General features: G+C 39.4%; 1 protein-coding gene across 5 annotated transcripts in view; it reads left to right on the top strand.

Annotated features, from left to right (window-relative positions):
* The first annotated feature begins 234 nt into the window (after nucleotides 1-234).
* The window catches only part of LOC141908073 (high affinity cGMP-specific 3',5'-cyclic phosphodiesterase 9A-like), a 72,597-nt gene continuing 61,539 nt past the window's right edge, over nucleotides 235-11,292 (top strand). For all 5 annotated transcript variants that reach the window (XM_074797880.1, XM_074797882.1, XM_074797881.1 and 2 more), the window contains exon 1: nucleotides 235-438. In XM_074797880.1, the coding sequence (XP_074653981.1) occupies nucleotides 324-438 (115 nt within the window). In that variant the 5' untranslated portion in view covers nucleotides 235-323. The remainder of the gene's footprint in view (nucleotides 439-11,292) is intronic.

Here is an 11,292-nt window from a genome sequence, read left to right as displayed (position 1 = left end):
GAGAATTTGATTTAGTAATGAAATAATCAAAACTTACATTGTGAAAGTATTTTAAGGTTTTTCTCAAGATTTTAGTAGCTTTAGTTACTAGTTTTAGAGACTTTGGTGAGTAGAGCAGTTTACAGCAATCTATCAACGTTTCGGTCAATACTATTTCATAGTTTTGGCTTTGACAGGTGCCGTGGAAAAGCCCGAGGTGAACGCGTCGCTCGCTTCATAAACACTGACTGCGAATCTATCGAGTACACGCGCTCCGCTCGCGCGTGAATGAATGGTAGGTTCATAATAATGGTCGCGTTGGAGCAGTACGGATTACATTGACGATGTCTTCAGCATCTCAAAAAACTGCAGCGGAGCCGATTGTCATTTATGTGACAGTCGGTGAAAAAGACGAACAAGTGGAATTTTACCCAGACGATGACACTGACGATGTGCGAGGTAGGACTAGGTCAATGATATTTATGTCGTGTTCTTGCAAATTGCGATACATTTCATAACTTATCAAAATTTAATTTCAAAAGTGTTTTTTCGCAAGTTTCAAATATCTAGACAATCGCTTTTTCAAATGCGAAATATTTACAAATTGGATTTACACTTACAGGGTTGATTACATCCTAATTCCAGTGCAGTTTGGTTAATTGATAATTAATTAATTAGTGTTGCAAATTAGTGAGGAGCGATGTAGCCAAAGCCCGATTCAAACCTAATGTTGATTACTTTGAAACAAGCCACCTGGTAATTATTGAGTTATCTACGATTGTCCTTACTAATGAAAATTTAATTAGGCCAGTAGTAGTTTAATTGAATGGACAGTGTAATTAGTCAGGTTTTTCATAGCATATTGCAATGATATTTATATAGGGCTTTAGGTCATGAATTATATTGAGGTTACGTATTTTGTATGTTTTATATATATATAAACTCGCACTACATGTACACATAACAAGAAGGCTTGCTATAGATTTGAAATGCACGTGCGTCATTTTAATACTTGCTATTTACATTGTCATGCACAAATTATCTCGTTATTTGTCGACATCTGTGGGATCCCTGCCAAGAAAACAAATTGAAAATTGTAAGCGAAGTGCCGAATTATGAATTAGGCACGTGCCATTTTAATATCTTAATGCTTGCTATTTACGCATACTGTGTTATTTGTTGCACAAGTTTTAGGCCATGTCATAATCAAATCCCTGTGGTTTTAACAACCCTAACGACCATCATTTGCTGAATTATTTGTTAACATCTGAGATATATCCGCAAAGAGAATTAATACAACATAGCGTGGTCCCAAGGTTGACAAATTGATAGGATGTTGATTCACCAATATTCTGATAATAGTAAATCAATTGTATGAAAATTATACAATATTGGTATAGGACCTCTAGTTATTATAAGTTATGTCAATTGTTGATATAGGCTTATCTATAGAATAAAATTTTAAATTATGATTTATTAATATTTGCTAGTATCGACTAAAATTGTTGTTATTATGTTTCACAACTTTCATTAGATTATGCGACTAGTTCAGACCAGGTTTTGTGATTTTGGAATGTAGGTAAAATTCCCCAAGAAAAATCTGTAGTTCATTAATTTCTTTAAATGAATGGAGTCGGAGAAAGAATTTGCCTTGAAATGTACCTATATCCGAAAAGGGGACTTATACCCATCTCAGAGGATTGGGGATTTTTACCGAGGGGAATTTTGCACGAGGATTATATCCTTGGGGACTTAAGCCGGTAAACGTTATTTCGACTAAGTCACTGGCCCCTTTGAAATGCTTGAAAACATTCAGTTAAAATCGCGAAAAGTCTGTAAATGCAGTAGCACAGTTGAGATTGATTAAATTCGTCTGGATTAAAAAAACTTCGAGTCTAAAACAAAATTGTTAAGACAGTTTCGAGGCACTGAAGAACCATCGTCTATTCGTCAAGATTTCCCTGCAGGTTACAACCCGGTTTTCATTACCGGTAGTTTTTTTTTTCAATTTCAATTTAAGATTAGGCTCGTGTACTTAGCTGTTCAGTCTAATTAAGAGTTATGAACGAGACTAGAGTATCTGCCTGACTAGCTGCTTATCGGAAATCAATCCAGGTCTAGTTTGTATAGATCGTGTATATATCAGCCTATTATACACGCGTATATTAGGCTTAAATTATCGATTAATCTCAATCAAAGACAAAACTGAGCGATTATTCGCCGTTCAAACGAGACGATAGTCTATCGATTATTTACCTTCGTGTTCTGTTTTTTTTTTCTGTGTGTGTGTGTGTTATGTTGATCACATCCGGCATGAAGTCAGGATAGATTGAATAGCGCGCTATAGCGTGGTGTATCTAACCTTTCGCATAAGGAAAGAACCACAATTGAAATCCGGGATAAAAAGCGCATGAAAAGAATGCTTTTCGGTTCGTTATTACTTGGGTAAATATTGGAATGTTTTTGATATCCTCCAGTATAAATGATTTGATATATTGGATCTGTTTAAAGTTTGCAGTTTCTTTCGCTCAAAAGTTCGTTAAAGTTAAGTGATGTCCCCGCGGTATTTATCCGATGGTTTACTTTTACCAAGTTTTGACCAACCGACCTGTGGTCTAAATGGGACCAGTCCTACTACTGAAGTCCTTGAATAAGAACAAGATTGTAGCCCTTTGTGAACTTCCAGTCAAAACAGCTATAAAATAGTTTGATATTGGAAATGGGGAGAACCATATGGCCAGTTTTATCAACTTTGCCTTGGGTGCTAGTTGCATGGGCAAGGCTAAATTTAAGAACATCTTAAATTCTACAGCAAATCTATCAACCTCGGCCCAGTTCCATAGTTAAAAGACTGTCTTTGGACTTGACTTAGTCATCACTCAGAAATTGGGCTCTTAAAAAGTTAAGAAGTGAAACTGGTACAGTGTAGGCCTATAAAACTGAGGTTTTATTGAAAGTGATTTTGTCATTAGAATAATGCGGTGCGTTGATAGTATTTTGATATGCAATCTTGGATATTTCGCTGGTACACGTTTTGAAGTGGTGTGAAGAACCTAATCACGGCCAGGTTACAAATGTCACAGGTAGCCGCAATTCTCACACACATACACGGCTTCCATGTATCGAATTATGGCTGGCCGATTATGTATCGACAGGAATTTTATTTATGAATGTCAAACGGTTTTCGTTATTCAAAACGAACCAGTATTGAATTGAATGCGTCTTTGAATGCGAGCGATTTTAATACCTGTAAAAAATTTCATATTTCGAAATCTATCGGCCTTATCTTACGCAGCTATCAATCCTGGGCACGGAGCCATGACCCTGTTTCAGGTGTTTGATACTTTATCATCGTTCTTTCAATTTTTGATTGTGCAAATACTTTAAAGATATTTCTAATCTAGAAGAATGAACCAGCGAATGCAATATCGGCGCTTTCAAAAAAGTGATCATTGAGGTTTCTCAAGCAGTGTTTATTGTAGATGAGATCGAACTGGCCGGGACCAGGCCCTTAACTAAAATACTATCGAAATGATACTGTGGCAAGTGAGGTGTGTCGTTTCCCGAACCAGGTAGCGTTCATACGGAATTTGGTAATGCCGGGTCGGACGTTTTTAGATCGGGCCAAATTCGGCCCACGTGTCAAACAGGACCCATTTGGCACTAGTATGAATGATTAGCCCGGGCCCTTAAAGGCTGAAAATGCTTGCGTGACATCCTAATCGATTGGTTATAAACACGAGTCGAGGACTCAGGGAGACGGGATTAGTGATTAAACAGCTCACACGGTGTTTCTTCTGTATCTGACAGCCCGGTGGTGGTATGAGGGGCTGTCGCGTCAGGTGGTTATAAGGTTACACGGATATTACCATACTTTTCACCGTGTCCTTATCGCTGTTTATACAACAGATAACCCGTTAATACATGAGTGTACATTATACCAAATATATAAATATATACGTATTAGAAATGTGTGCAGAAGTTGTAAAGCTTTCACTGCACTGGTCTGGGGTTTCTATCTCATTAACCCTTTCAGTGCTGACTAATCAATACCCTATAGTGCTGGAGAACATTTGAAAATTTTGAAAAATTCCGCCCTAGTGTGTTCGATAAAGGGAATACCACTATAGTGCATCTACACCTCGGTGCGGTGTATCGTTAGTTACTAGTATTTCACTATGTTTGACAGGTGCTGCCATCTTTCAATAGAGATAATTAGTAATTACTCCAATACACCGCGGTCTGATGTACTAGCAAAATCCATCACTGATTTTTACCCCGCACTGCGGTGTAGATGCACTGAAAGGGTTAAAACACTTCACAACAAATTGTTACTGTAAGTAAGCCTTGATGGGGCTGAGAATTATTCTGAAACGAACCTATTATTACACGGGTTTCAAAGCGAGAGAGAAAGGGTTAATTAGCGGTTTATATTGTTTTTATTGGTTGTCGGTATTCGGCGAAGTTGGTCGAAGTAGGGTAAATGCATATTACGTGTGCGCGCGCAGAAAAAACATGAATCATATACTAAATTCCGCAGAAGGAATTCATTTATTTAATATCACTCGCCCGTATTTATATATATATATATATGTGATAATATTGATGCTGAAATGAATTTTTCTGCTGTGGTTTATCTGTAAAGACTTTTCATTTGATGGAAAAACAGTTTGGTTTTCGCAATATGATTTTGGGGATGTGCTTTTGGGTCTTGACGTACATAGAAGATGAATTACATACAAAATCAAGCATGGCTATTTACCATACCTACAAAAAAATCTACAGCCATTTCTGCCGAATTATTTCCAAAATGTTATCCTTTTTCGACCAAATGGTATCCTCTTGATAGTAAGCGATGCCCTTTTAAAAGATTTTTCGACAAAATTGTGAGTTTCGAGAGTGCCCTGATTAGATCTTTTGATTAAGTACCTTTTAATATGGGACATTCGAAATACAGAAGTTAAAACCACCATGGATCCACTCCTGATACTGCGATTTCATACCAGAACGCCACCTAGCAGTCCATCCATTGCCGCAGTAGCATATCGGTTACGAGGTCTTCTCGTTAAGGTGGTGTAAAAAATAAGCGCCTACTCAACTGGTTCGATAGCAAACTGGTAAAGTAGCCCACACAGTCAATGTTGACTAAGCTTATCAAAGACTCTGGAGCTGGGTAATGTTTTATGTAAACATTTCCCGGGGAGAGTCACTTTAGCTACGCAATTGTGCAGCGAGGTTTTCTTGTCAATATTATCTTCTTAGAACGCGAGAGCATCGTTGTCACACACATTGTTAATACCGCGTTACTTATCATCGCTACACCCACGAGAAGATGTTTTCATCGGCGTATATTTTTTCCAGATCAGTCGTCAAAAAAAAAAAAATTGAAAAAAAATCGACAACAAAGTTGCTTGATATCTGTAGTGATAATTTGCAGAAGAAAATGAATCCGAAATAACTTTAAAGTATATTTCATTTAGTAATTTCTGAATTTTACAGGTTTTAATCAATTCTCTCCTGATAAAAATGGCAACCTCTCTTGGTGCATGGACCCCGGTCTTCGCATGGCTATAATTTAGGCCTTATGAAATAAGAAAGTGAAATGCATATTTGAGCTAATGCTATCTTGATATTTTCTGAATTCCCTGTAAACCACGAATACGAGAAAATGCGCAGGTGCCATTTTTCTCGGCGTTCTGTCTGATGCGTGTCGTTGCTAAGCTGTAATTGCGTTTGACGAAAAAAAGTTTCTGAACTTGTTTTTGGAAAGCACTTAAACAAACGAACGGGAGACGAGTGTCTTCTTTCTGGGTGCTTTAAGCCATTAATTAAATGTGTTTAGTATTTCTATTGAAACGCGTTGATAATCACACACGTTTGTTTACAAAATGCACAGCAAATGATTACTCGGAGGTTATACAGAATTCCGTAATACCCACTTTGCTTTGTTCGATGTTGTTGGAGCTCGATGCAAACTTGATTTTGATGACATCGCACTTGACATTTTGTGATCACTTATTTTTTTTTAGGTGGCAGGTTTAAACAGCCAATGAATAAATAGCCCTTGAAATGAGTTTGCTGTCTCTAATTTCATGGTATTGAAAATGAATCGAACCAGTGAAATGTTTGTGCGGGGGGGGGGGGGGGTTACTGTTTTCTAAAAGTGCCTGATTTTCTGCCCGGCACAATTTTCCATCAAGCAGCCAAATACCTTTAGTTGAAACTCTATATCAGTGACGCGCGACCTGTAAGGCTTGATATTAGGTTTTCTATCGATTAGAAATTTTCTGGAAAAAAATTTTTCTCCCAATTTACTTATTTTTCACGTATACTAGTATCTACAAACAAAATGAAGAGATTTATGACTGGAAAGTTGCCTGGTAATTATTTGAGGGGTTGAGTAAATCATGAAGGCCTCCGACCGACTGACATTCCGACGCTACTTTTACTCGGGGCGTAATAGAGTAATTGGAGTAATGAATGTCATAACGCAGGAAGTAAAAAGTTCAAGGATTAATCAGCGGCTTTGTTTATTGTGATAATCGCTTCGTCGTTTGGATTTTATTACGAGCAGGAATTTCCTCGTATTTGCGAGGAATATCGCCGATCCGACCCGGAGCGATGGATCTGCAATCCGTAGATATCTAAAAATATCGTCGGAGGGTGTTTTCGTTTGTTCAAGCGGAATCCATAAATCCTTGATTCATAAACATACGAAGACCTTCACATTACCTGGTATTTCTTTATGGATAAGCCAGCTGGGTATTTATTGGTAAGCGCGCGCGTGGATATCAGCTGATCTTTGGTGGTCTAGATCGATAAGCATCAGGAGCTGGGTAGTTATTATTATTGGTAAGCCAGCAGACGAAGGCCGGTGATCTAGATTCCATTCTGAAAAATGAAAATCTACTTATGAACTGAAGTCTTGTATTCATATGTTTGGTAATTTAGGCATGTGGATAATCCTTAAGTCAAGGAACAGATTTTCTGAAGCTGCGATTTCATGGAGATGATTTGGCCCTTGTCAAATTGGTCCGGACCAGGCCTGAATCATATTTGGCGCGCGCCTTATAAATGTAAGTAACTCAAGCTTAAACAAAGTGAAGTGAGTGACTTGCGGAACCAGTTAGCTTTCACACACAATAATTTGACCCCTCTACTGAAATTTGGCTCAGGCCTGGTGCGACGTTTTTGGTCGTGACAAATTTTGCCCGGGTCAAACAGGCAAGGGCTCATTTGGCACCTGTGTGAATTTGGCCCAGGTTATGCGCCAAAAACCCTATAATCATAGTCTGATGAATTGAAAGCGTGCTGTGATGGGTTAGATGTTTTCAATACACTCGGTATCTCTACCACTGCGGCTGGCTGTACGCAGGAGATCAGCGAAAATAGCAGCGTTGCTTTTTGCGGTAGAGAAACCAAAAAGTGTTCTCTCTCAGCGTTGTCGGCGCTAATGGCGTGGATACCGGCGCAGTAGGGTGTATTACTCAGGTGGCTGAATAAAAAAAATACCCCGCGGCTGGTTTAATTCACGACATGACTTTCTACGAGTTGATTATTTTTTCGCCTTATTTCATCCTCGGTAATCGGTAATCTGCTGCCCAGGCGCGTGCGCGCGTTCGCTCAAATACAATTTCGTGACCGGTGGGCAGACGGACGGTCTTCCTAGCAACTGAAATGATTGCCGTCCATTTTTGAACCGGAACCAGAAGAGTCTCATGCTCGAGGCTTAAATATAAGACCAGTCTAAGCTCGTTTCTCGTTATCTGACGTCTTCAGACCAAATCTAAAATATTTTTTGACTTCAAGTCTTAGATCTAAGACTAGTCTGTGAGGCCATGTTGACCCGTGTTAAAATTTTGTTCGGGTCTGGTCTGACGTTTTTGATCGGGCCAAATTTGGCACTCGTGTGAACAGTTCCGGGCATAATTCGGCACGGGTCGAAAACGTTCGTGTGATCGCTAATCTCGTTGATGGTATGCGTTTTGTAAAAGACCACCCGATTCATCGATAACCAACTTCCGTGATCGCGAAAGAGAAACGTTCGTCATTAACGAAATCTTCACGCGATTCATTCATGTGCGAAGACTGTGAAATGAATTTCCTTTTTCGTCGCCGCTGATGGAATTTCTGTTTTTCGCAGCTGTTACGTTCTCACCGACGGAAATCGGCCGCATGCTCTTTATTGCCAGCCACTGTTACGTTCATTTTCGAGTAAGGTGTCTTCAGCCCTAGCATGGGTGCACAGAGCACAAAATAAACAAGAAACAAACATTCTTGTTGCTCATTTCTTGACCAGGTGCTCTATACAGCACAGAATAAACAAGAAACAGAAACATTCTTGTTGCTTGTTTCTTGACTGTGCTGCATATGGAATGGAATAAACAAGAAACAGAAACATTCTTGTTGCTTGTTTCTTGACTGAACTGTATACGGCATGGAATAAACAAGAAACTAACATTCTTGTTGCTTGTTTCTTGACTGTGCTGCATATGGAATGGAATAAACAAGAAACAGAAACATTCTTGTTGCTTGTTTCTTGGCTTGAGCTGTATACAGCACCAAATAAACAAGAAACAAAAACATTCTTGTTGCTTGTTTCTTGACTGTGCTGTATACGGCATTTAATAAACAAGAAACAAACATTCTTGTTGCTTGTTTCTTGACTGTGCTGTATACGGCATTTAATAAACAAGAAACAAACATTCTTGTTGCTTGTTTCTTGACTATGTTGCAAGGCACGAAATAAACTAGAAATGGAAACATTCTTATTTCTTGTTTATGTGGCTAAACAAGAAATGTTTCATTTGCTATGTGATGTCCTCGAGAGTAGCTATAAACAACAGACACCAGGAGGCAATTGGTATCGCGTGATACAATAGCTACTTTTCTCATTGCTAGGTGGCGCTGAAGTCTGTGACCATAGCGGCGGACGAGCTAAACGTCTCCGCGCGTAAACAGAAATCTGTTTCATGTTTTTCTCGTTGCGTACGCTGGGCTTTACCGAGCATTGAAGCGACGATAGATACAATATTTTATATCAATTTCCAAACACGATCGACCGATCGCGACCCACGAGCTGATTTCATTCCTCGTAATTAACGGCCTGACTTCTAAAGCGTATGTCATCGCGCGACGAACAAATTGAATTTCGGAACTCATTAGATTTAGTGTTATATTTGATTATGTATATTTGTATATATGCTGTCGGGATTTTATTGTCATGCGTTGCACGTGTGTGAGTGTGTTTGTAGGGTATGTATACGGTTAGATCTCTTGATTGCAAAGTTAATCATCTTAGTAAACCTTCATTTCCTATTCGAGGACACACTCGACGTCCGCATAATTCAATAGCGCGCGACGCGTGAAGTTCAAGGAGAGTCATCGACTTCGGTAGAATGCGGATTGAGGGACTCTGCGTTCGACTGTGGCAAGTAAGGATTCCGCTTGTGGCAAGTGAGGATCCACCGGGTGCCAGTAGTGTGTAGTAGGACACAACTACTGCGACAATAGAGAATTCTAGTTATGGCAAGTAAGGATTCACCAGGTGCCGCTAGTGTGCAGTAGGACATCAACTACTGCGGCAATAGAGGATTCCACTTATGGCAAGTGAGGATCCACTAGGTGCCGCTAGTGTGCAGTTGGACATCAACTATTGAAACAATAGAGGATTCCACTTATGGCAAGTGAGGATCCAAAAGGTGCCGCTAGTGTGCTTTTGTGCTACGTTTTCGTGGCCGAAGTTCTGATTCTATTAAAATTCACTGGTGAATAAAAAGTAGCGCTTTGTATCAACCCTGATAATCAAAGTGAGTTTATGAAGAAACGCGATTTGCCAAATTTTCTTTATGTGGGATTCTAAAAATCCTGATGTCTGATATTTTAACGGATGATATCTTAATAAGCACCTTTGCAATATTGCGGGATTTGTTGGCAAAAGAATTGGAAAAGTGCCCGCTCATTATTGGCCCGGGGATTTGGTCGCCTTCAATCCCGATATCGTTAAACTTGGACGTAGCTATTGCCAGACATAACTATGAATTTCTTGTGGCTGTGTCTTTCTTTCATATCTTATATATATATATATATATATATATATATATATATATATATATATATATATATATATATATATATATATATATATATCTTCAAAGATCGGACAGAAGAATACAAGAATTGTGCATAAAACAATTCTTTGATGTGACGACTTATGAAAATATTTATTCACGTCGTTACATTTAGCGTTACACGGTCAGCGCACTCACGATCAAAGAATCGCGCCTCGTCGCTGCAGTTTTATGATGATTGTGATATTCAGGTATCGTCGGTTGGATTGATCCACGCTACACGATGATTTCACGTGAAAGTGTGGATACTGTGCGCGCGGTTGCGAAATAAGGCCCCCCTCCGCACATGACATGGGTGGATTTAGGATTTCTTCAAACGGGGATCCAGAGAAAAAGGGCAACTTTACTTCTTAGCTAAGCACCAAAGTTGCGACGCCGATGGGGGGGGGGGGTCTGGAGGAAAATCTAGACTTGTTTCAGTGACATTTCAGGGCATCAATTCTCATTATCTACATTATGACACCTGTGAAACTATAGATATATCTATAAAAACGTGTTGAAGAAATTGGGGCCAGAAAAAAAGGCACTGCAAGAAAATTTCCTGGGGAATCACATTCCTGCACCCCTCTAGATCTGCCCCTAGATTTGAATCTGATGGCATCGTGAGACTGTCACAGTACAAACCCCAAACCCGGTTAGAATCTGAACCCGAAGGCATTGCATGAGACTGTGTATCGAGTAAACTAGAATTCTGTAAAATGATCGTCGCTTTATTCAGGCTGTATGTTTCATGTTGCCTTTGAAATCAGTTGCTTGAAAGACCGATCTCTACGGGCATCGCGTCGGAATTAAACAGGCTTATGTTTCAGAGCTCAGACAGCTGCATAATTCATCGATGGTAAGCTCCGCGGTCGTCTGTGACGCCGGTTAATACTCAATTTTCAATTCCGTTTGTGAGAAGTTGAACAAATTGTATGTGACAACGAATGTAATGACATCTTACACGTCGCATACATCGTCGTCATTACACATAGCTTCAGGGGGCCAGTCTTACAGTTATGGCTTAGACTTAAAACCGGTCTTAAGATTTTAAAGACCATCTTCGTTCTGTATAGTGAATCTTACAACTAAAGACCAGTCTCTAGATTTAAGATAACGTTTGTTAAGATCACTTACGTGCATGGTCATGGCTTAGATCTAAGACCAGTTTAAGACCATCTTAGATCTATATGGCCTACGGTCT

The sequence above is a fragment of the Tubulanus polymorphus genome, chromosome 7 (genome assembly GCF_964204645.1).
Source record: "Tubulanus polymorphus chromosome 7, tnTubPoly1.2, whole genome shotgun sequence".
NCBI classification, from domain to species: Eukaryota; Metazoa; Nemertea; class Palaeonemertea; order Tubulaniformes; family Tubulanidae; genus Tubulanus; species Tubulanus polymorphus.
Note: the sequence above shows the minus strand (reverse complement) of the source record. Positions and strands in the feature narration are given on the sequence as shown.